Below are 25,079 nucleotides of genomic sequence, written 5' to 3'. Positions count from 1 at the left end.
GATTGGATGATGCAACAAGGAAGAAAGAAAACGAAAATAGTTGGCATTGAAAGTAAAATGTATATACGTATATCTGTTAATAACATCGATGGCTCTCAAACATCGTCCTCTTTTTTACACAGTCTCATATCCAGCTTTGATGAGAACTTCGTTAATGCTGTAATCAAAGAGCTCGAAATCCATCCGGAAGGCGTCGTAAAAACGGAGAATTAGTTCTCTTGGCAGCGATGAGTAATATCTAGTTGAAATTGTTAAGTAACAAATAGGAATACTTTAATGATCTCTAGCTGATACTTTGCGTGGTAGGATCATTATACATACTTTTTCTCCAGCGCAATCTTGGACTTTGACGGGAGGGTCTTATGATTTATCCATGGAACGGGAAATTTTGTCTCCAATCCAGTCTTCTCCCAGATATACTACAAAATAGAAACCAAATAAATCTATTTGCTTTATGAAGCCATATTGATAAAACGTTGAATGACACAAAGGCTCTCGGTAACCATGTTGATTAGGAAAACAGCTTGTGAACCAAATATATAGTGTATAGTTGAAATGTTAAATAATAAATAATGGATTAATCGGATGGATTTTTTTCTGCATCTTTAGAAGACTAAAGTTTGCAGTGATTTACTAAAATTAGGGGTTTTAGTAGTTACGTAAAATAATTGTTAATATATCGTACCTGAAAATCGTCGAACGCCGTTTCCAGTTTACCAATAACGTCATAGAAAACTGGAAAATATATAAAACAATTTTTAAAAAATAAATCCACGTTCTTGGGTGATTGTCGTTCAATTTCGAATCCTAATTGTATACTTCTATAGCTATACCAGTGTTTTTTAAATGAAAATTCAAGAAATAATACTGTTTCAGAAAAAGTCGGGCTTATTTTGTCGGGCTTAATTTTAAAAACGTCAAATTTTAACATCTCTTAGAATTCAATTAAACTTAATCTGTTTAAACCAAATTTTACGCTGATTACGAATAAAATATAAATTTTTTCATCCGTTAAGCGATTATTGAACAATACGCAATGAAAGAGCTTTTCTTATTGCAATCATAACTTAATATTATTAACTCATTAACTATAAATCCCAGGACAAAACAAAATTGATATTCGTCATCCTCGTTAAATTCTTATCCTAAATCGTGCATTAGTTGCCGAAAAACTTGAAAACTTAGGAAATAATACTGTTTCCGAAAAACTCGGGCTTATTTTGTGGGGCTTAATGTTGTCGGTCTTAATTTTAAAAACGTCAAATTTTAACATCTCTTAGAATTCAATTAAACTTAATCTGTTTAAACCAAAATTTTACGGTCATTATGAATAAAATAATTGTTTTTTCATTCGTTAAGCGGTTAGTGAATAAATCGCAATAAAAGAGCATTTTCCAATGCAATCACATTTAATTTTAACAACTCATTAACTATAAATTCCAGGTAAAAAAAAATTGGTATTCGTCATCCTTGTTCAATTTGGCATCTAAATCGTGCATAGTTTGTCAGCTTTAAGCTAAAAAAAGGAAAAAAAAGAAAAGAAGTGTAAAGAACGGACATGGACATCAATCGTTTTTTAAATACAATGAATACTTGTGCTGTATCGCGCTAATAGCGTTTAATACCTTTTTTTTCATTTTTATCCAAATTTAGCTCAAAATACATGATTTCGATTCAGAATCAAACGCTGATCACAGAAATCGATTTTATTTTTCACTTGGCTTTAGAGTTTTCGAAATAAACGAAGAAAATGACCGTGGGAAAATTGCTTCAAAAACCTGCAAAAAGTGAGACTCGTTGGAATTGGTTGGAAATTTCATAATATACTCAAAATTAAATGCTGATGACGGGAAAATTGTTATTTTTTCATTTAATCAACCGTTTTTTAAATACATCGAATACTTGTGCTGTATCGCGCTAATAGCGTTTAATACCTTTTTTTTCATTTTTATCCAAATTTAGCTCAAAATACATGATTTCGATTCAGAATCAAACGCTGATCACAGAAATCGATTTTATTTTTCACTTGGCTTTAGAGTTTTCGAAATAAACGAAGAAAATGACCGTGGGAAAATTGCTTCAAAAACCTGCAAAAAGTGAGACTCGTTGGAATTGGTTGGAAATTTCATAATATACTCAAAATTAAATGCTGATGACGGGAAAATTGTTATTTTTTTCATTTAATCAACCGTTTTTTAAATACATCGAATACTTGTGCTGTATCGCGCTAATAGCGTTTAATACCTTTTTTTTCATTTTTATCCAAATTTAGCTCAAAATACATGATTTCGATTCAGAATCAAACGCTGATCACAGAAATCGATTTTATTTTTCACTTGGCTTTAGAGTTTTCGAAATAAACGAAGAAAATGACCGTGGGAAAATTGCTTCAAAAACCTGCAAAAAGTGAGACTCGTTGGAATTGGTTGGAAATTTCATAATATACTCAAAATTAAATGCTGATGACGGGAAAATTGTTATTTTTTTCATTTAATCAACCGTTTTTTAAATACATCGAATACTTGTGCTGTATCGCGCTAAATGCTAGCACGCCAGTACGTGATAGCGCTTTGCACCTTTTTTAAATTTTTTCCCAAATTTAGCTCAAAATACATGAATTCGATTCAGAATCAAACGCTGATTACGGAAATCAATTTCATTTTTTAATAAACAAGAACAAACGAAGAAAATGACGATGGGAACGTTGCAAAGGTACAAAACGCTATCACGTACTGGCGCGCTAGCATTTAACACGATACAGCATAAGTATTCGATGTATTTAAAAAACGGTTGACTAAATGAAAAAAATAACAATTTTACCGTCATCAGCATTCAATTTTGAGTATATTGTGAAATTTTAAACCAATTCCAACGAGTGTCAGTTTTTGCAGGTTTTTGATGCAATTTTCCCACGGTCATTTTCTTCGTTTATTTCAAAAACTCGAAGGTCAATTGGAAAACAAAATTGATATCCGTGTTCAGCGTTTAATTCTGAATCGAAATCATGTATTTTGAGAGAAATTTGGATAAAAATGGAAAAAAAAGGTACAAAACGCTATCACGTACTGGCGTGCTAGCATTTAGCGCATTGAATCTAGCGTCAGGGGGATTCCCCTGGCCATATTTGCACTTTTTCTTATTATTTTTATAGTTTAGCTCAAGTCTAACAAATTATGCATGATATTAGTGCAAAATTGAACAAGTTTGACGAAAATTAATTTAGTTTTGGCCTGGTATTAATAGTTTTTGGGTTATTAAACTTAAACGTGATTGCATTGGAAAATGCTCTTTTATTGCGATTTATTCAATAATCGCTTAACGGATGAAAAAACAAATATTTTATTCGTAATTAGCGTAAAATTTTGGTTTAAACAGATTATGTTTCATTGATTTCTAAGAGATGCTAAAATTTGACGTTTTTAAAATTAAGCCCGACAAAATAAGCCCCACAAAATAAGCCCGACTTTTTCTGAAAAAGTATTATTTCCCGAGTTTTAAAATTTTTCGGCAACTAATGCATGATGTAGGATAAGAATTTAGCGAGGATGATGAATATCAATTTTATTTGGCCTGGAATTTATAGATTTTGAGTCATTGAAATTAAATGTGATTCCACTGGAAAAGGCTCCTTTATTGCGTTTTGTTTAATAATCGCTTAATGGATGAAAAATCTAATATTTTGTTCGTAATCAGCGTGGAATTGAAACAGACGAAGTTTCATATTGTTCTAAGAGATATAAAACTTTAACGTTTTTGGCAAAAATTTAGGGGAATTACCATGGGATTCCCCCTGCCATTTTTGACACTTTTTTGTTTTGTTTTTTTCTTATTCAGCTTAAATCTAACAAACTATGCACAATTTAGGTGCAGAATTGAACGAGGATGAGGAATATCATTTTTATCTTACCTGAGTTTTGTAAAATGTGAGATTAAAGTTTTGTAAATCGATGAAAATCCCCTAGCGTTAATCAAAAACTGAACGTGATTCCGCGTAATAGTAATTTTTCAGATAATCGCATGGTTTTTAAATAAAACGGAATCACGTCGTCGTCGTTTCTTTTAGATTAGAGTATGTTATGCAAGGTTCAAAAAGAAATTGAGAAACTCACCGCTGCACGGGCTGCAATATCGATGGAACGGGACCCAATGAGAGTCGTATCCAATGCCTGAAAATAATTAGACAAGATGTCAATCACGGAAAGTAGTGTACTTGTAGATTTTAGTATTGATAAGATGTCAACTGTAACGTTCAAGACCCGCAACCGTTGCCTGTAGTCTGCGTGATGCTTACCTTGTAAATCAGTGTCTAAAACAAATTCAAGGAATTCTTCAAAGGTAGGTTTGCTTTCAGTTGTATTGAACACGTTCGTTGATGCGCTTGGTTTCGTACGTTGGCTGAATATGGTGGCTGGTTGCAATTGCTTTTTTTTCATTTTTGTGTCTTGCGCTTCAGAAGTTATCCCAAGAAATCCTGTCTCTCCTTGGAATCGATAAACAACTTTGGATTTTAGCTGCTGCCAAATGAAAGAAGGGTCCTTTGACGCCCACAAAAGGTTTCGACGCTGAGGTTTATTGCTTCTGTCATGCTGATTTTTTATGATCTGATTTGCTCTGTTTTTAACGAATACTCGGAAAGCAGGGAGACTGTGATGTTGGCTGTTAACCATTTTGTCAAGATAGCAGGAGAGCATTCGATCCATTGGATGGCGAACAAACATGAATTTAAAGTAGGTTTCGTTGGCAAACTTGAATTCCTCGAGAGACTGTCAAAATTCGTGCAATAACAAACAAGATCGTTGATTAAGAGTAATTTTTATGTTTTACTTTAACATTTGGTTTTTTATTATCGTTTGCTTTCTCCTGTTGCGATAGATTACCTTGGGAAGAAGATGACCTGAGTAGCGATGTGGACTGGACAAGGATGGAGCCAGTCCACGTACTAAAAGGAAGGCTGAAACTAAAGATGACGAGGCTACTTTGTTGAGAAAGCAGCCCATTGTATGAAACGATGGCGCTAATGAAAAATGGGATGTAACTGGGTTCTCCACTTGAAACGGAACTAAAGAAAATGAAAGCTCATAAACAAAACATGTCACTGAGCGTGAATCAAGGGCGCGTTACACTGAGAAATCTATGATTCGAAAAGTCTTTTTAGCTTTGCCTCTCAGCATGCCAAGCACTGAAAGCCATAACGGTAAGCCATGAGCAAATTTTCACCACAAATGGGAATTTTTGTTTTGGTCCAAGTTTCTTCAAACAAACTTGCACGCTCTGTTGATGACAAGTCGGTAATAAACTTTGTTGTACATAGTACGATGGTATTATTGACGCTATGTTGGTTTAAAGTATTTTTCTTTCTACGTATTGACGTCTGAAATAAAAAAATGAGGCGAACAATGATCGAATTACACGTGCATATGAACTGCCAACGTGTTGCGCACGCTATCTTGAGCAAAGCTTTTTTTTGTACCTGCTAACATGAAACACTTTGATTTACATTTACGACGATTTACCTGGAGCATTGGCCGCTAAAGGTGAATGAACGAGGCGCTTTTTCTTGCTGGTTGTGAAGACAGGTGGGTTGGACACAACGGCTCTACTTTTACAAACGTTCCGGATGCGCTCAGACCGCAGCAGATACCTGCGCGTATTTTCTTTTATTCGACTCTTTTCAATGGTTTCTTCTTTTCTTCTAGTGTCGTAATTTATATCAACGAATCCAACTACGTCGGTGTGATCGTTTAATAAAAAGCCTGCCGGATTTTTACCTCTTAAAATTTTGTCCTTTTCAGAGGTATGATATGATGGGTTGCGCAGTTTATCTTCTTGACTTGTATCACCGTGTTCCACAAAATGGTTTAACTCAGCACTTGTCCCTACAGCTAATTTCGTTCGATTATGGTGGACATGGAGGCTGCGCTGGCCATTACTAGTCAAAATTAGCAAGAAATTTTGACTGACCAGTAGGTTTCCCGAGATCAATACGAACATTGTTAGAAATAGCAAACCTCTCCGGTCACCTTTGTGAATACCGCACCCAGTCATACTTATGACTGCAAAATTTTACTCTTAAAGAAATTTCATATAATTTATTGAGCGATAATCTTTATACGATTTCCAACATAGTGTATCACGTGATTGCAGTTGCAATACACAATCATACGAAGAAGTCACTACGATTTCAATTTGAATGAAGCCACTTCGTTACCACTACAACACACGACACAAGTGACGTTCGAAATAATCACAGGCACATTGATATTCCTAAAATTCTAGTGGGTAAAGGTGTTATAGCAATTCCGGCACCAAAAAGTCTGTTGCTAGAACAAACTCAAAAGATTTTCACTCTATCGGCTAGGAGTTTAAGCTTGCGACTGGCTTGCCTTACAAATTGTCCATCTTTTTTTCTATGTTTTCAAGGTTGAGGCCTTCGTATTAAAGCACCAAACGAAGTGGTGTGTGGGACAGGTGGTCCGCCAAAAGATGCAATTAAGCCAGATGGACAAACTGCTTCTTGAAAGTGCTAGCGAGGAACCTAGAAGCGGAACCGGACCAAACGGAAATAATAATATATCAGCCGTTAAACAAACGTCCTTTAATTTGTGCTAAAGCGTGTGTTGCATCATAGCTTTGTGAAAGCAAATATTGTAGCTACTGCTCCGTGATACTTACATCACAACCAACATCTTCAGGAAATCTTGTCAGGCAGTGCTAAGATGAATAAGCCAATTCTATTCGATAATTTTCTTATTACTGCATTTTGCCATATGTAAAAATAGCATGTTGGATAGTTCACTTCATTTCTTCTACTTCAACCAGTGCAACATAAAGAGGATGTACAAAATTCAATCTGTTGGATGTAATTGCGCAGATTACTGTATAATTGTATTCACGCTGTATACCTAGACAGAACACCTGAAGCAGCAGTTCAATGACATCTACTTCGGAAAAGAAAATACTGAACAGATATTATGCTGCAAGAAATATGTTCTTATAGTTCGACCATATAAGGCATCGCTTCTTCTTCTAAAAATAAGCCTCCAACGTGAAAATAGCTATGGGCATTATTCTTGTTGGCCTGGGGTATCCATATGTATTTCATTTGGCCTGCGATATGAAGCTCGTTAATTTAAATGAATTTTTGTTTATTACTTGAATAGTATAGAGGGAAGAGGGGTGGACCCTTTCGCGATCGATAGGCTGCATATAATCTATTAGAAATCTCAATGTATTTCCAAGAACTAATTTTATATTTCATCCGCGCTTTGTGGCAGTCCCCTAAAACTGTAGCTTCTCAGTATATCGTGTACTTTTTTGCTGGGGTAACATCGCTTCTTCTGTTTCTTCCGACATTCATTTCTTCTAAAGAATATATAAACCCCATCATTTTGCACGATTTTCCGCGCAACCTTATTCAGTAAAGAAAACGATAAGTTGGAACGGAAATGAATGCATCTCAGCAATTTCCAACTGTCGACTCTGTATTCGCGAGATAATTAATCCACAGTTGCCGCGCGGTATGGGGTCTAGGTTTACTCGGCGCAATTTGAGCTGCCTCCGGTGTAGGTTTGCCTAAAGTAAAAACGTCACAGGCTATAATGAATTCTTGTCGGCTCCATTTCCCTTTTCCCTATACTATATGATATGCTCTATCGAGGCTCAATCATTTACGAAATACAGCAACTCATTATCGTCTCCGTTAAGATAAAACTAATATAGGCATAGACACACTCGTATATTCCTTTGTTAACGGCACAAGTTTAATGGAAAATCAAAAATGATTGCACTCCTTGATTAGAAATACATTTTTACGTGATCCATTTCAGATTTAAGAGTACGTGGAACACGACGAACGCAAAGATGTCGCCTGTGCAATGAATGCTCCTCGTCTAGGGATCGATAAGAATGATACGAATTCTTTTTCCACTTCCAGGACCTTTTGTTATAAAAGATTTATGGATCAAATATTTACGAAACGTTTGCTTTCTATTTGCAGGCCGACACGCCAACGATCGTTAGCTTCATGCTAGCACCTCTATCGTTTTTTTTTCTATTCTTGTTTTCTGAAAGCTATTTTGAGAATTCATTCATGAACGAAGGATTTTACGTATGCCACAAACAAGCATTTCATGTCCCGTTTTTTAACATGTGGTATTCTCTACCATTTGACAGCACTTAAAAATAAATTCCTCACGTATTTCTCTTCTTTTTTTTTTTTTTTATTAAAACCGAGTGCCCTCACACTTCACAGAGCTTTATAATTAAGCCAAAGGCACAGGGACTACAGCTTTAAATGCCATCAAATTAAGCGCGCAAGTCACGTCCTGCGTGAAAAAGCGCTGTGCGTGAAAATCTACCGCTACGTAAAAGAATACCGGCAACCATTTTTGATTTAGAACTTTAAGGCGGTGTCTTTGGAAACAATTGACTGGAAGTTTTAACGTCAGGCGGGCATTTTAAAAAATAATTTAAGGGTCACATTGTCGCAAATCGCAATCCTAAGACTAATCCATATTTACGGTTACGATAACGCCAATGTAATTTCTTTTTTTCCACTATAGTCAGTTAACTTGCTTCTTCAGCTTTGCCTTGCTCTCAGTTTGCACTTAAGCTTTTATAGGCTACTTTTATTTTCGCGTGGGAGGAGGCGAGGCATTTTCATTGAGCCACTAGAGAACGACGAGACAAAAGCTTTGTCGCAGTTGCAGGCGACTGCGTATGAACGTGACTCTTCTTGGTAATGATGATTTCACACATTTTTTTCTGTTCTTGGAAATTTCTGAACGAAAGTAAAACGGCGGGGCAATCCTACCAATGCAGTACACCAAAAGCTTAGATCACAAATTGAAGTTGTGAATTCCCTTTCTTTTAAATTGTTTATTTGAAAGTTCCAGTAGCTCGATCAACGATTCACACATAAAATGCGAAGACAATCAGAAACTAAACTTTGGCAAATATTTGAACAACGGCGGGCCTATAACCCAGCATTTTCCAGTTAACAATATAACCAAACATCAAATGAAAAATCAACAAACAGCTTTGGGTTCTAACTGAAGCCATTGCTAAGATGGGATTTTTTTTCCCAAAGAAAACTATTGACTTGCTGAACTTTAACAACCTAATTAGGGAAACTCTCACTCTCTATCGTCTCCTACAAGCCCGCACAATCAGACAAACACGCACACATGAACACGAAAACGAAGACAGCAACATGATAACATTCTTTTTGGTGTGTGTGTTTGTGTGTGTGTGATGGAACACGACGAAGTGACTAGCTCCTGTGCCAAAACTAACATCGAATTCAGACATTTAACCGCAATAACAAAACATGTAAACACCTAATATTGCCATTCGAAGGACGTTACACCGTTACCCACAATTTGGCACAGCATTATAGAACACAAAAGCTAATGTTGATGCACTTTCAACACGATCCTAATCTGTGTTTAGGTTACAGAGCGTCAGCAGCCGCAATGTTCACCAGCTTTTCTTCGGTTTTGATGATTTTCTTTGTAAATGATTTAAAAAAAAAAAGCACAACCCGTAGCCGTCCACTTTAGCCTCTTCTTCTTGAAAAATAAGTGTTGTTTCTGTTGTGGATATTTTATTTTTTCAGGCGATTTACTTAGTCAATAACTCGACAAACTCTGTGAAACGAAGTGAAAATCAAATTGAAATTAGGATTATTTCAAAATTACCCTTCAAATAGGTTAATGAATTAAGAATGTGTATACATACCTTGATAGAAGACACGGCCATTGTTATCACGATCAGCTTCCTTAAGCATGTCGTCAACTTCAAGATCAGACAATCGTTCGCCCAAATGTTGCATTACGTCACGTAGATCTGCTGACATGATCCAACCCTCTCCTAGTTTGTCAAATACCCTGTAGCAAATATAACATTCATAATAAAAAAATCGATGCTATCGCAACGAATGAGGCCAGTAAAGGCAGATTTACAATAGAAATACGTCAAGAACTAATAAGAAAGTTCCTTTGATTACCATAGTAAAATGTTAGAACTCACCTGAATGCCTCGAGCAGCTCTTCTTCGCATCCATCGTTCTTCATTTTCTTCGACATTAATTGCAGAAATTCGTTGAATTCCACCATGTTGCGCAGGTTGCTGTTCGATACTTCACGCACGAGCGTCTTCAGTTCTTTGTCTTTTTAAGCAAACAAATGGTTTTACTCATTTTTTTAGTTACTTGCACTTTCGCCTTTGTCTTAAATTACGTAAAAGACATCCTAGATACACAGAACACAAATATGAAATCAAAACGCTCTTTCGTCCGGTACTTCGGTATACGATTCACGTGCACGGGTAGACAAGCCAAATTTTGCTATTGTTTCTTGCTCTTTGTCGTTCCCTCTACGCCGAAGCTTTTAATCCCCAAAAGGCTGAACGTAGGCTACACGGGGAGTTGTTGTTCACTTAAAGTTGCAATCAAAAATCCCCTATAGTGTCTTTTCGCTCCACGTCCCACGCCATCCGATAGAGAACGGGTACGCGCGAGGTCCGCCAACAAAAACCCATTTTGACAGTCTCCAAGCCCCACTCGCTTAGTTTTGATTAAAATGCTTTACCAAACGCTTAATGTGCAAATGTTAATACAGGTCAAGAGGGGGGGGGGGGGTTCTAAATGTTAGTTTCAGTAAGCTAGTTCAAATAGCTAGCCAATCATACAGGTTCGTACGAGAACCCAATTATAATGTGTAATGAGAAGGTAAATTTAATAAGGAAACTCTGCATGCCAATGACGCCAAGATCCTCTACTATTCGGATATTAGTTTTTCACTTGCAGAGGCCTTCAAGTCACTTGCACGTTATTGATGTACGCCCACGCTAAATGAAGTATTTCATTCACTATGCGCTTGTTACGAGTTCCACATTCTTGCCAGGATTCAAAGTAACACAGTGGGGCGTTGGAAGATTAGATTTTCCTCCTTTTGGGTGCAGATTTTCATTCAGACTAGACGGTATCGATTCGTATCTTCTACTCCGTGCGTTGGAAGGGGGAAAAAAGGGAAACATGCAGGCCCCCTTCTGAGATTGTCTAAGCTAAGATCTATTGCAAGAAAGTGCCAACTAGGTTACCATGTATACAATCTAAAAATGAAAAAAAACTGATGAGCAAACTACTGTATATGTAGCTTCAAACTTTGAAGAAGAGCGAACTTTGTCTAGGATAACTTCATAAGCAAGCCAAATAATAATCTTCGCGTTCTATCCCGGGCCAAGTTACACATCATCTTCGACTATTTACACACGATCGATAGTTAAAACTAGCCAAACGATCAATACATTCGTTCTTTTTTCTAATCGATAGGGAAAAAAACCTCTTTGAAACCTTCCTTCTGCACGCAATAACGCGAAAAGATTGATCCCGTTCGCTTGTTATATAGGTCACGCGTAGTTTTACGTCTTCCGGCGGAGGAAAACTTGATTGAAAAAGACAGCGATTCGCAACGTGTGTCAATCAAACACACGCCCAATCGCGAAAGGAGGAGGTCTGAAAATCAAAACGTTAAACATAATTGGGAAAACAGACACCATATTACCTGTCGATCGTTGGCCAAGAGATTTCATTACTTTTCCCAGCTCTGTCACCGTGATTAGTCCATCCTCATCTTTGTCTATCGCAATAAAGGCTTCTTTGAAATCGGCAACTTGATCTTCTGTTAGTCCATGCTCCGACTGCCAGAGAACAAGACATGCTATAATAACTTTTGTCACTATAAACGAGAGACAGACAAAAGCTTCTACTCCACTGGAAAAAAATTTCTTTTTTTATAGGGTAAGTTCCACGTGCATGCTTCTACACAGATGTGAGTTGATAAAGGGATTTGAAATTATTAAAAGTAGCACTCATGTGCATCTATATAGGCACACTAGAAAACACTCAGCTACGTTGCAAATTAAAAACAACGACGAAAATATTAAATCTAAATTTTGTTATTTCATTCAGAAGAATTGGCGCAGTTAATTAGAAAATTCTATTGTGTCTAATGCGGCCCAAGAATATCCTACGCAGTAGATGTCACATCCTAGTGTGGTTACATGTAAATGTTAAATACCTATGGGGTCTCGGAGTTAGGATACATGTCAGTTAGTTTCTTCCCCGTCACCAACAGCCAATAGCTAACATAGTACAAATACGTGAAAACAACTTACCAGGTCAATTGTGACTGTTAATTCGTGTTGAGTGTTGCAGGCTTTCTTGACTTTTCGATTGTTTCGGTTATTGCCGGAATTCTTGCCCGTAGGCTTTGCTGATTGACAGTTGCTCTTCGGGCCAGCATCATTGCTCTTTGTAACAGGAGGTTTGGGGGATCCAACGGGCTGGTTAATTGTTGACAGGTGTATCGATCCTTCTGACTGTTTGCTCCGAGCCTATTTGCCAACATATCATAATTCATATCACGTCATCTGACACCAGTTCTCGTATTTTATGTACAATAAAACATTCTTCCCAAATACTTAAATTTGATCTTAATAACTGTGTGCTTAGTAGTATTGCATAAACGTATATCTTTATACAGTTACGTTAATTCCACAGCCTTTGTCATTTCGTCTCGTGTGTAGGGTTCGTTGGTTACGGAGAACAACGCGATCGAGGGCCGTGACGGCACAAAGATGGGAAACGTACAAATAGTGGTGCCTTACTGTTGTCTGTAATACTCGTCTCACGTAAAGCAGGATCGATATTGTTAAGAACAACACAAATAAAGAGGGAAACAAACAAAAAAAGGAAACGATTTCTCGAAGCTGGCGAAAACCTGATTACCGTTTACTAAATTGAATTGCGATGACGATTCACTCATTCGTGGTGGTAGACATTCTTATATGTATACAGTCATTAGAAGGCATTGCACTTGGGTAAGCAATGAAAACATTAAGTCCCTGAGGAAGGGTGCGTACGTTCCCCACTGCCATTCGCATTCTGTAAAAGCTCACGAAATAAGAGGCAAGGCCATGGCTCGATCGATAAACGGTTCGTGCTGGCCTTACAAGCCAGTGACCATCAGGTGACACCAGTCCCCTTGAAGGTAGAATATTCAAATATACACTAAACATCCGTCAGAATTCGATTCACGTTTTTACGAAAAACTAAGAACCATAGTTGATTTTTCTTGATTCTTGGGAAGATTCATTACTAGCGATGAGAAACCATTAAGATTGTGATCCTAACTGGAATGGTATCACGTATCATCCTCACGCCCACGTTATTAATTGCTTTCCTACACGCTACTCAGATTCTGCATGATACGTGATCACCAGATAACGATTATGGGGCAGTGGGGAAGTAAGCCTCACTAATAGCTTTTTTTTTTGCTGGTAATTTAGACGGAATTATATCCATCAACACATCACTAAACAACTATATTTATAAATGTGTAAAGAAAAAAAGGAACTGAATATACCTTGCTTCGGTTTCTGGGCGAGTACTCTTCGCGCGACGGTTTCCTTCGTTTGTCTTTGAGTATCATGCGAGCTGCAGCGAACGCCATAATGTCCTCTGAGCAATATTTCCCTGAAGTAAAGTATTTTGTGGAAATCTTCTTTGGGAAGCTGCCGTCGTCTGGGATTGCAATGTTTTTCCTGCAATTGAAAGTAACGTTGTTATTGAATTTCAAAGCCTTGGGGCATACACGCATATCACATTATTTGGTTTCGTAAAACGGTTAGACAAAGACTTTTTATGACAACTATTGTTGTCAGAGAATTTATTGTCAAAAGTTGGTTCTTTTTGCACAATGGTTTTTGCACAAGGACTGAATGACAGCGCCGTTGTAGCAGTTTGCCAAATATTTTGTCATTTTTTTCCGGTTAGTGATTCTTATATGAATAAAAAATATCATTAGCCATAGAATTCCCGATATCAGTTAATTTTATCATTTAATATTTCAATAAAACCCATAACCGAAAGCAAACTCCCCCGATTTAAATGTGTTCTATTGTAGTCGATTTTCAGCCCTGAAATCGAGTTATCACAAATCTGTGCACAAGAAAGACAAATCTTTCAACACGAACAAGCAAATTTTGTCAAAGAAGTCAAAATAAGTTAAAAGATTCCATGAAAGAAAAATCTATCCATGTCTCCATGAATAATTCCAAGGAAAATACGAGATGCAACCATGGCAGACACCGGGAGGTAGTAATTCGTAATGTCACTAGCTTTGCCTGGCCAAAATCTTTTAACTATGTAGTTCCGGGACCAACAGCGTGACTGTTACCGACTGCTTAACTGTGCGTGATGTGAAATGCATGAATTATAAAACAACTATCAGTGGCATGCATGTAACCGATGAAGTAACATTGGTTGAACCGTAACACAACAGAGTTGCCTCGAGTTCAATGTTAGTTGACACCAAAACTTTCCTTAAAGTTTATCTTTACCCGTTCGCCAAGGTGTTGAGTGAGTTCCTTTTAACGTCGGTTGTTTATGAAACCACTGAAGGTCAATGTTTGTGTACGTCCAAAGGCACTAAGTAATATAGTTCAATTGAAACAGCAAGAGGAGATAAACACGACACCATGTCAGTTTGCTCGAAACTGTGAAGCTGAAGCTTCCTTCGGTAATCATGGCAGTTTTTGTTGTACCCTTTTGCCGATGTGACATGCGCAATGCTATCCCATACAACCATTTTATGACAACAGAATCTGTACGGAACGACACGTGCTATGTCGGCCAAAAAGTTAAGCACACAACGGCGACTCCATACTTGATTTTCTCACACGTCGTCAGAGTGCATCTTGCTAGCTATGACGATTTTACTGTGAAGGATAAATTATATGAGTCCAATGAGTGATTTTATGCAATATAAATTGTGAAATACTTAGTAGTGGCTAATGCAGAGGCCAACAGAGACATGATTATCGTTACGGTACGGCGACTATGATTGTCACTGAACACTACCTAGCACTGTTTTGTCATGTATCTATGTGTTACAATAAAAAAATTGAACATTATGAGGTCGAACTCGAATAGTTGGTGAGAAGAATTCGCACACTCAGATAAAAACATCACATGGGAAACCATTTGACTTCTCACAAAATGCAGTCGTACTGAAAACCCCGACCAACGACAGTTTTGTGGGCATTCCTCCATTGTGGATCAGCAGGGATTTGAACCCTTTCCTTTAAATGCCGGCCATTTTCTTGCAGGGGGATGGGGTCGCTAATTTCGTAATAGCCAGTTGGTTCATTTCGAGATTAAATTTAAGCTATCCATGACCATTTTGCTGAATTCTTGTTCAGCCACATTTTCAAGGTGTTGCTGTGAAAACGTAATAGACAAGACTATATAAGGAGAACTCTATTGCTGGCATTCGCACGTCGCTGCAAACTGGTTTGATACTTGTCTGTACACGTAACCAGACACTGCCTATGTTAAATAGATAATAACCTTGAATTGTCAACGAGACATACCCAGCCTTTTTTCTGGTAAACGCCCTGCAAGCTCCTAGTAACCATTATTCGAAATTGTACTAACACGTGCCATCCCTTGCCCGATGGCAACATTTATCTCTTAGATATAGTTCTGTCAGCTAACGCTAGATGCTTCTTTTTTTGTTTTAGCTCACCGCCCTTAAAAGACTTTTTATGCAGTTCTGCAGCACCTTCTCAGCTGAGACCGGCGGAAACTCCTCGAGCGGGAGTCGAGTGTTCTCAAATTCCCAGTTTTCCTCAGACGTAGTAACCGAGCCGTCAAATCAACTCCTTATTTGTCTAATCCCTCTTTTCGTGTCACAATCGTAGCCACACATATTACAATAAGTAAGTATAGCATTTTATCTAGTTTTCAAATGTTTTTTTTTCCAAATTTTACAAAAAGTACTACAGGTTTTTGTACGAATTTGAATTGGCGACCTTCGTGTTGTGCCTGACTGTTTTGAGCAACCTGAATGATAGATCGTCTAATTTTAACTATGCTCGTGTGTACGCTGTTCAGTCGAATCGTAGTATCTGGTATTGCGTATCTTGAAAAAAGTAAAAAAAATCATGTCTGTTGCTGATGATTTTTTATAAGTAGGAATTGCCATTACATAGTTGTGATGTGCACTAAATAGTTCTTCTTTGAAATCCCCATACCAAGAATCAGCTATAAATAGATGTCCTGATTATAAGCCAAATTTGACTGACCTTGTTATCCCCTTAATTAATTTTTTTTAAGATTTGTCTTGAAATGATTTTGATGTTTTTACTATAGTGGCAGCTGAAGCATGGGTCACATTAGCTACCAATGATTCGTATGCTGTTGGAGCTTTGGTACTCGCACATTCTTTGAAGTCTGTTAATTCTACGAGGCCATTAGTTGTCATGATAACTGACCAAGTCAGCTCTGCAATGAGGTAACTTTCTTTGGTGTTTTGGTAGTTTAAGAAACTTATTTTCAGGTTTTATTTGTTTTTCTCCATTAACAGGAATAGACTCAGTGAAATCTCTTGCCGTGTTCAAGAGGTAAATGTCATGGATTCACAAGACAGTGCCCACCTAGCTCTACTTGCAAGACCTGAACTTGGAATCACCTTCACTAAGTTACACTGCTGGACATTGACTGATTTCAGCAAATGTGTCTTTTTGGATGCAGATACCCTGGTAAATGAAGAAACACCAGCATGCCAGGATTCTTTTAAAGCAATAACACATGCATTTTCAGGTTATCCAAAACTGCGATGAGCTTTTTGATAGGGAGGAGTTTTCCGCCGCCCCAGACGCTGGCTGGCCGGACTGTTTTAATTCGGGTGTCTTCGTTTTTAGACCCTCCATGGAGACTTATGGCAAACTAGTAGCGTTCGCTGTTGCTGAAGGGAGCTTTGACGGTACTACAAAAGTTTCACTGAATATTCTGGTTCTAGTACAGTAGGTTATAATATATGGTTGTACCTCAGGTGGAGACCAGGGCTTGCTCAATTCCTATTTCGCAGACTGGGCCACCAAAGATATAAATCGCCGATTGCCTTTCATTTATAATATGACTGCTTCCGCGTCCTATTCTTATCGGCCAGCATATAAACAGTAAGCGATATGGAACCTACGATGTTCTCATTGCTTAACATTTTTCGGCGTTTACAGGTTTGGGAAAAATGTGCGAATTGTCCACTTTATTGGTTCACCAAAACCATGGCAGGCGTCAGAGGCGTCAGCGTTCCAAAATCCAGTTCCTGGAGACCACATCGCACTTTGGTGGCGCATTTTCATCTGCCATGTCTTGCCTCACCTGTCTTCTGACATGGTACGTCCTTCAGTTATTCCTGTTTTGCTGGGTTTTTTTAACGCCTTTTTCGAAATTTTTGCCATCATTTCAAAACTTTAATTTCGTGATTGTTTTACGACTTGCCAAACAAATCTTTGAAATAGTTCCCAATTCTACGCCCTCATAACCGATCGATTGAGCAGCATAACGTTCCTCCCTCGCCCTCTTCTAAAGAAAACATTCGTTCAACCAGTATTGACACTGAAAACTTGACACTTGTTAACGTTGCCCTGGAGCAACCTTGGAACGCCTTGGACGTGAAGGAGAGGGTGGCTGAAGCTGCACTCCTGAATCAGTCGGCCACGTTGACTTCAAACCTAGAATCTCCCTACGTATCAACTTCAGACCTAAAAATTCACTCCGTATCAACATCAGACCTAGAATTTGCCTCGATTTCAACTTTAAACCACTATTCATTCGCCCCAGTTCAATTGACATCAGACCTTCCTTTACCTAGTACTACCACACCTAGACCCTCTTTTATCGAATCCGACTCTTTCGCGTCTGATACCGACAGTGCTCAACCAGAACACGTAAGTCACGTGAGCCTGAGTTTTTTCGGAATCAGTTTGGTTTCACCTCGATTGGTCACCCACAAAGGAATATAGTATTAGCCGGTAGTTCTAGGAACTGGAAATCATTAGGCGTAGCGTTGGTCACCTTAACAGTCTGTATATTCACTGCCCTTTGCTAAATAACCACAAATTTAGTGTAAGAACTAACATGACACTTAATTGGCTTCTACTTTTTCTTCCAAGTTAAGCTCGCCCACATTATCAGGGGAAGATAGTGTAAGTATGCACTCGGGATACTTGTGGAAATTGCCTGTCGTTCAATTTGTATGTTTTGCCATTTTCTAATACTTGTTTATTTTTGTTTTGTTTTTTTCCTTGATATCAAAATTTGATAGACTGGCGTGGCTGCCCAGTTCTCACAACTGACAGTCAAGGAAGTACCAGAGCCAATAACTGCTAACCAAGACGAGAAACCGTTGGTCAGCAGCCCACCGGAAGTCGCAGCTGAAGCCACGGCGTCAGTGGATTCTGGCCCGAGTAGTCGGGAGGCATGGGAACATGGGTTTATCGACTATACTGGGAAGGATTCGTTTGATAATATCATGCAAAAAATCAAAAAGACGCTTGAAAGTAACAAGAAACCTTGAATCGAACAATACGTGATGCAGAAGTTCATCTGTCGTATGAACGCCGGAAAAGCCATACTTGCCGCCAACACTTTTATTGCTTTTACTAACTTGTATTTTGGCAGTTCTTCTCAGTCGGGATCGTGTGTTGAGCTTAAACGTAGAGTCGACCGGGAAATATTTGTTGAACTTCAGTGAATGATTTTTTTTTCTGTTGGAGACTCTATATGATATACATGGGTATATCTTTCCAAATATGAATATCGAATGTTAAAATGTTCGAACTGTGAAAATCAAATGAATAATGTAGTATGGTAAAACAAATTTCCGTTGTCTGTAGTAAAAGGAACTAATATCTGGAAATGCGTTACTAGTTGGTAAATAAAATATAATCTTAATATGTATACATATTAATTTTCCTCTACATACATCGAGATTTAACATTTCATGTGGGAAGGAAGTTAAATCATTTTAAATGCAAAAATTAAATATGGTTATACCAAAGTATGTTTATGAAAAATCAAACTTGGTTTTACCAATTCTGTTTATTTATTTTTGCGTCCAAACAAATTATTGTGAAGCTTCGTCACTTCAGGTTCCACAAGTTCCATCAATAATACACCATTGTCATCAAAATACTGTGCTACAGATCTCTTGGATTTTGCCTCCCTGACTTTCTTGGTTTTCCCATCTTTGTATGACAATACCAGTTCATACAAATCATCATACTTGTTCAGAGAAGAGCTAGCTTCCCAAGAACTCATTGCACCTCCTCCAGCAGAATCTTTTTGGTAGGCTGAAACAAAAATTCCCTTCTCCTTGTGTGTTGTGTACAGAGTAAGAACTCCCATTAGAAGAAAGTAACCAAGCACACAAACTAGTAAAACAATCCTGTACAAATAAAAGATATTTCATTGTTTGAAACTAAATCTATAAGTGTAAACTTTATACTTATTACTTAGATTGTGGAAATGGGTGTAGATAGTCCCATAGTAAGGCAAAGCCAGCAATACTGACAGCAAGAGTGCAAATAGCTAGACGTCCATCAACAAGAGCGAAATTTTCCGTGTAGTTAAACTTGTCCACCAAGACTTCCTTGACGGCATCGTCGAGAGCGTTCTTGACAGCGGCTCCATCCCACTTGTTCACTTTCAGTACTTTCGCCGGTTCTTTCTGTAAACAAAATATCAGAATTTTCAATTCTCAGTCGTTAAGAGTTAAACTAGTGTACAATATAAAATTTGCTTGGAAAGTACAAACCTGTTCGCTTTGGCCGGCCATTTCTGTTTGTGACGATACTTGTTTTGCCGTAAAACTGCTGCTGACGTCTAGGCTGACGTTTCAGAACTCCGATGTTGCCACATCTCAATAATAGCCTACAATACTTCGCTGAAAGTGGAATTGGAATTTGGACTTAACAAATTGTAAGCATGCCGGATTTTGGGATTGGAATTTTAGCATGAAAGTAAGAAAAGTAGGAAGTAAAAAAAAAAGGGAAGTTTGCCGCTGCAAGATTCATCCAATCGTTTATGATCCATGTGCCCATCTCTTTTACATACCTGGTTTTATCGAGCGTTAGACGAGAATTTCATCACTGACGAGATACATCTTTCGTTGATCATGCCTCGAATAAGCTTTCCAAACAACGACACACATTTTCAGCTGTGAATTGGTCAATTCATTTATTTTAAACAAAAAATCGGTTGAAACACATGAATAAGAAAATAACAATTGAAAGGGTCAGGTTAGGCAGTAATTTGTCGGATATCCAATGACAAAAGTCAACAGCCTTAGGAAATCCTCTACAAACCGAGGTAAACGCGCATAGTATTCTGTCTTTGTGCAAGTCAATTTCAAGACAAAATAATGGTTCCTGGCTCGCTGTACGGTCCTGCACGTCCGTGAACGTCCATGGCCCGTACTGCAAAATGGTAACGATGACCCTCAAGGAACTAGCATAATGAAAACGAAATCAATTACATTAAATTCTTTTACAGAACTTTCACCTAAAATTTACCTGCGTTAGAGTACAGGCCATTGGTAAAGGCAGGGCCTTAACCTCTCCAACTCTCTTCCAAACACTTCCGTTGACTGTTGGCGGATCCGACCCTTCTTGATAAGCGAACAGTTGATATGAAGCAATATCTGCGTGATGAGACAAGTTTCCTTGCATATTCCAAGATAGAACAATGCCTGAAATGGAGGAAAACAAACTCAATTTAATGGCATACTTGAGTTGCAAAAGAAAACTGTAATTACCATTGGCAACGCGTTTAATGTCTAGGGTTGGCCGGGGAGCGACAGACTTCCACGATGGGTTAACAGGCCCAACTGGCGCAGGCGGAAGAGGAGCAGGGTGTGTCAATGCTGGTTTGGTATTTATATTTGGCGACGGCGAAATGGGGGCCTTACTGGCTGACAACGGAGAGCGGCCGTTCAACGTAGTAGACTTTAATGCGACTCCACGGGGCAGTCCATTGGACGTTGCATTAGGAGCTGTGCCATTTGTCGGCCTACAATTTAAAAGAAAATACAATTACGTTATAATCCAAATGAAAAGATAACACAATTTAATGCTTACGAGGCTTTGGGCATTGGTCTAGGGACAATAAGTCGTCCGGCGGCGGCAGCTGCCCTTTCTTTTTCTAAATCTTCATCAGTAAGATCAATGACGTTGGGGAGACGGCCGGGAAGTGTAACTTTATTGACCGTGGTGGCCCTAGAGGCTGGCACTTTGGACCAACGAGCCATAGGAACACATGCTGGTATGGACTGCTGGGCAGATGTATTATTCAGATCTCCTGTAGTAGCCGATCGTGCCCGAGCGAGCATGGCAGCCACAGTGCCAGGATTGGGTTGGCTTTGATTAGGTTGTTGTTTCACCGATAGTGGTACCACAGGCGTGATGTTGACCGAGTTCTTTAGCAACTTGCTTGCAACACTGGCGCCTCCAGGGATCGATTTGATACCGCCAATGTTGACATAGGTTGCAATTTTAGGTGAATTTGGAGCTTCTTCTACCCGTCTCTGCGGAGCTGTCCTGTAGCGGGGCACGGCCTGTTGTGGCACATAAGAAGCAATGTCAGGAGATTGCATCGTGAAGCTGGGTGGTATAGGTACTCGAGCCAAGTTGTTGGCGGAAGAATTTGGTGATGTCATTGACGGTGCAACAGATGTGGCTACTGATTGCGTAGGATTACTAGCAGGCCTTATGGTAACAGCAGGAACAATCGAAACGGCTGGTTTTGCTTCAGCGGGTTTTTTCAGCGCCGCCATCTGAACATAAATAACAAGACGTCAGCAAGTTGGATGACGAAATACCGTGAAATGTAAATCTTACTTGTTGTGCAATACTAGGATGAGAAGCTAGATTGATTTGCAACCCAACGGAACGTGTCATTTTCATGGGAGGCGTGATTGTTTGGTTGCGATTCTTAGACTGCTGTACGAATCTTCGAACTACAAGCTCTAAATCAGACACCTATGCACAAAGAGAAAAAAAAAACATTAAATAAAGAATCGTCATTACTATACGCTTAGGCAAAAATCAAAATACCTGCTTATGAAGAGCTTCGGAACGGCGACGGTATCGGTCGAGTTGGGCATCGGCCGCTTCTAGTTTCCGTTCCAATTCCCCAGTGATGCCACGTTCACGAATGGATAAACACATTTGTTCCATCACCAGACGCTCCAGCTCCTAAATCATTATCACAGTTAGATTATTTTTTAACATTCCACTTAGAAAAATAGCAAATGATGGAAAGAACCAAATATTTACTTCTCGGGTCAGTCGCTTAACCAGTTTGCTAGTAGCAGCACCAAGTTTGGTTTCAAGTTTGGTTTCGAGTTTGGGACTTTTCATTTCGACTTCGCATTTAACTTCTTTTTCCACTGGAGAAGCGGGAGGAGAGCCAGAAGGGTCAACAATTTGGTTCTCGTTTATCGAACTTGGCGTTTCATCGCCATTCATGTCAACCAACAGGATATTGCTAGTCGGTATGCCTCCATCAGGTGATTCGAGTGATTTTGTCCTTCTTTCCTTGGTGGTCACCGACACTTCCGAGAATCCTCCGCCGGAACCTATTCGTACTTTTCTCATTTCCATATGACGACTGTCCGTTTCCGTTGCATTTCTCTTCGCTGGAGAACCTACTAGAAAAGAAAAATTAAGTATGCATTGTTAATTAATAGAAAAAGGTGCTTGTTGCAATGCCAGAAAGAATGTTTACCATTGGACGAAGAGGGCGGAGTCTCTGTCTGAGGTGAGGGTTCGTCAACCTCATCCGCACGACGCCGTTGGTTCAGTTCTCTGCGGTTTCGCTTGATCGAGGAAGCCTGAACGCCACCGGCACGGACTGCATGATGGCGGCTTGATGACCGAGTTGATCCATATGTTGATGATGAATCGCTGCTGTTGGCTGGTGAAGAACTGCGATGGCGTTTGCCATAAATGGTTTGACGATCACGTAAATTGATCTTCAGCTTTAAACTCGGATTGACAATTGGTGTCGTCTCCGTGATCACTTGATCCGCTTGATCCACTTTTCTTCCATCGTCCACCATGTTGAAACAGAATCCAATCCAAGTCGTGAAAAAAAAAAAAACAGTTCCTATTACAAATCACAGAGAGGGTGGTGATGTCAATCACTCGAGTACGACCACCAGCTAAGGGATTAGAACAACTACACGCAGGAGCGCTACGTCCTGCGATCCTCCTGGTACAACCGATACAACAACTCTACCACTCTAACGGTTGGCCGAAGGAACAAACAACCTAGAGGGGCGCGCTCTTTCCCTATTTTCACAATCGATACGAAATTTTCTCTAGTTTTCAATCGATAGCTAAGATCACCCTCAGGCGCTCCCACTTTCCTGACGACCTCTCTTGCCAACCCCGAAGGTAAAAAAATCTTTTGCCACCGCCTCCTCTCGAAAACTTGCATCAGCCACCAAAAGTGGACTGAAATGCGAGCAATGTTTTTCGTCCGTTTACCTAAATAGTCAATGTCTAGTTTTACGATTACTAGGCCCAACAAGAAAAATGAACAAGCCTACAAAAAGAAAGGTACAAAGTGTTCAGAGCGATTCGAAATGGGGGTCTTGGGTTCCTTGGTGCCAGGCTGTGAATAGCAGTACAACGGTTGGTAGTATAACACAACTCGTCTCCAGCAAAAAAACCCTCGGGGCGCTCACTCACTGTCTCTCTCTCTCTCTCTCTCTCCCTCTCTCTCTATCTATATCTATTCCCTCTCCCCTCCCCTCTCTCATATTCCCCATCCAAGGTTTCAGGAGCGACGATCGTTTGCGTACGCCAGGTATGTTGTAATCTCCGTTTGCCATGATTGTCGAAACATAACTTTTGCGTCTAGCTTTTATAAAGACCGGGGTCATTGATACATTTTTTACATTTTTGTAATTGGTGTCAAATAGCAGCAGTGCGAATTCGAAATCAAGAAGCCTAAAACTTCAACGTGAATGGACGAGATGGAGGTCAACGAATCATTCTTATACTATGACCTGGTACATTATAAAGCTATGGTTGACGATATGATCTTTTTGATGCCATCCTAAGTTTGGTTTGATCGTACATGTGTACATAACTACATATACTTGTGTACTAGTCATCAGCTGATTAGGTAGTGGGACCGATTGTCCTGCTGCTGACGTCTAAAGACTGAACTATTCGTTATTTTTAAGCCGAAAAACAGTAAATCCTTCTGCTTCTTCGTACTCCTAGCAATAGCATTTTGAAGCCTTTTGAAATAAAAAAAAGGCGTTTTCTTTCATACCGATTGCATAATGCAAATCTGGAACAGGAAATAGTTTGACTAATCTAAAACGCATGCACAAAAGATGCTCAGCGGTACTGACAAACTCAATTCGGCAAACACCGAAAATGGGTTTAACCAAATGCGCAGGTCTTAAAGTGTCCCAGGGCATTGACGTCACGAAATGGCTGACGAGCCAATTGATCTGAACCGTAATATCCAGCCGATGCTTGAATTGTAAAATAAGTGTGTCACAATGGTATTTCCTCAATTATAAGAAAAGGTAAAATACTCCAGCAGCTGTCGGAACGAAAACCGGAAAATCCGTTAACGAAGCCTTTCGTCTTGTAATATTTTCCAGAATTTCCATTTTTCCTCTTTTTAGTATTGTTTTCCAAAAGTTTATTCCATACGGGCTCCCCAACCCAAAACTGTGTGAGTGTGTACGTCTGTGTGAGTGTGTGTGTGTATAGCGGGACGAAACTGTACAAGGGGAAAAGGATGGGAGGAAGAACGATCGTTTGGTCGCGCCACTTGTGGGTGCGCCGCCGTCGTCGGGGTCCCGTCCGCCCGCTTTCATATTACTGGATCGTTTGCTGATTGGTCTAACCAACTATCGACGCTTCGTTCGCCCGACAGTCCCAGTTGTTATTCCGCTCGGGATACCAAGTTGCGCCTCTATGACCTTCGTATAACCTTCCTTTTGGCTTCACACAGAAAGGCTATACAAGGAACACAATGGCCTTCTGGATGAAATGTGACAATGTAAATTTCTCTGGCATTTTGTATTAAGATTACCCAATGATAATCGATTGATAGCTGTATATAGCTATCGATACATCTCAATAATCGTAAAGCAGTAGAGAACACAGTTGCGGCTGAAGAAAAGTTGTCCTCAATTGGTATA

The 25,079-nt window shown here is 39.1% G+C and overlaps 5 protein-coding genes across 11 annotated transcripts; 1 reads left to right on the top strand and 4 right to left on the bottom strand.

Annotated features, from left to right (window-relative positions):
* Positions 1–96: 96 nt before the first annotated feature.
* On the bottom strand, positions 97–6,045 carry LOC130688523 (uncharacterized). Its single transcript, XM_057511504.1, has 7 exons — positions 5,514–6,045; positions 4,878–5,059; positions 4,292–4,763; positions 4,110–4,166; positions 686–735; positions 322–419; positions 97–238 (listed from the first exon to the last, which is right to left on the bottom strand). Exons 1-7 carry the CDS (start codon positions 6,043–6,045, stop codon positions 115–117), a joined length of 1,515 nt encoding a protein of 504 aa, XP_057367487.1. The 3' UTR covers positions 97–114.
* A 2,818-nt stretch (positions 6,046–8,863) lies between these two features.
* Positions 8,864–14,746, bottom strand: LOC130688409 (calmodulin-A-like). 3 transcript variants are annotated; one of them, XM_057511393.2, is made up of 7 exons: positions 14,322–14,746; positions 13,428–13,605; positions 12,178–12,396; positions 11,565–11,700; positions 10,030–10,168; positions 9,739–9,887; positions 8,864–9,647 (listed from the first exon to the last, which is right to left on the bottom strand). In XM_057511393.2, coding segments are annotated over exons 1-7 (849 nt in total). In that variant the 5' UTR covers positions 14,324–14,746; the 3' UTR covers positions 8,864–9,621. The 3 variants fall into 3 exon arrangements, with proteins under 3 accessions (XP_057367376.1, XP_057367377.1, XP_057367375.1); XM_057511394.2 differs by having other exon boundaries at positions 14,404–14,746; XM_057511392.2 differs by lacking the exon at positions 14,322–14,746 and having other exon boundaries at positions 13,428–13,813.
* An 848-nt stretch (positions 14,747–15,594) lies between these two features.
* On the top strand, positions 15,595–18,808 carry LOC130688397 (glycogenin-1-like). 3 transcript variants are annotated; one of them, XM_057511376.2, is made up of 9 exons: positions 15,595–15,783; positions 16,217–16,358; positions 16,431–16,605; positions 16,667–16,829; positions 16,899–17,025; positions 17,083–17,242; positions 17,368–17,610; positions 17,641–17,796; positions 18,174–18,808. In XM_057511376.2, coding segments are annotated over exons 1-9 (1,419 nt in total). In that variant the 5' UTR covers positions 15,595–15,782; the 3' UTR covers positions 18,426–18,808. The 3 variants fall into 3 exon arrangements, with proteins under 3 accessions (XP_057367359.1, XP_059352825.1, XP_057367360.1); XM_059496842.1 differs by having other exon boundaries at positions 17,368–17,796; XM_057511377.2 differs by lacking the exons at positions 17,368–17,610; positions 17,641–17,796 and having other exon boundaries at positions 15,598–15,783.
* Positions 18,809–18,888: 80 nt separating this feature from the next.
* LOC130688412 (signal peptidase complex subunit 2-like) lies at positions 18,889–19,799 on the bottom strand. Its single transcript, XM_057511398.2, has 3 exons — positions 19,665–19,799; positions 19,363–19,577; positions 18,889–19,295 (listed from the first exon to the last, which is right to left on the bottom strand). The coding sequence occupies exons 1-3, from the start codon at positions 19,683–19,685 to the stop codon at positions 18,950–18,952; spliced, it is 582 nt and encodes a 193-aa protein (XP_057367381.1). The 5' UTR covers positions 19,686–19,799; the 3' UTR covers positions 18,889–18,949.
* A 270-nt stretch (positions 19,800–20,069) lies between these two features.
* On the bottom strand, positions 20,070–23,599 carry LOC130688387 (activating transcription factor 7-interacting protein 1-like). Of its 3 annotated transcripts, XM_059497024.1 has the most exons (9): positions 22,634–23,599; positions 22,183–22,556; positions 21,961–22,101; positions 21,745–21,885; positions 21,525–21,680; positions 20,986–21,461; positions 20,664–20,917; positions 20,422–20,597; positions 20,070–20,356 (listed from the first exon to the last, which is right to left on the bottom strand). In XM_059497024.1, the coding sequence occupies exons 1-9, from the start codon at positions 22,965–22,967 to the stop codon at positions 20,258–20,260; spliced, it is 2,151 nt and encodes a 716-aa protein (XP_059353007.1). In that variant the 5' UTR covers positions 22,968–23,599; the 3' UTR covers positions 20,070–20,257. The 3 variants fall into 3 exon arrangements, with proteins under 3 accessions (XP_059353007.1, XP_057367346.1, XP_059353006.1); XM_057511363.2 differs by having other exon boundaries at positions 20,986–21,680; positions 22,634–23,596; XM_059497023.1 differs by having other exon boundaries at positions 20,986–21,680; positions 22,183–22,553; positions 22,634–23,595.
* Positions 23,600–25,079: the final 1,480 nt, after the last annotated feature.

This window comes from Daphnia carinata, chromosome 9 (assembly GCF_022539665.2).
Source record: "Daphnia carinata strain CSIRO-1 chromosome 9, CSIRO_AGI_Dcar_HiC_V3, whole genome shotgun sequence".
NCBI lineage: Eukaryota > Metazoa > Arthropoda > Branchiopoda > Diplostraca > Daphniidae > Daphnia > Daphnia carinata.
Note: the sequence above shows the minus strand (reverse complement) of the source record. Positions and strands in the feature narration are given on the sequence as shown.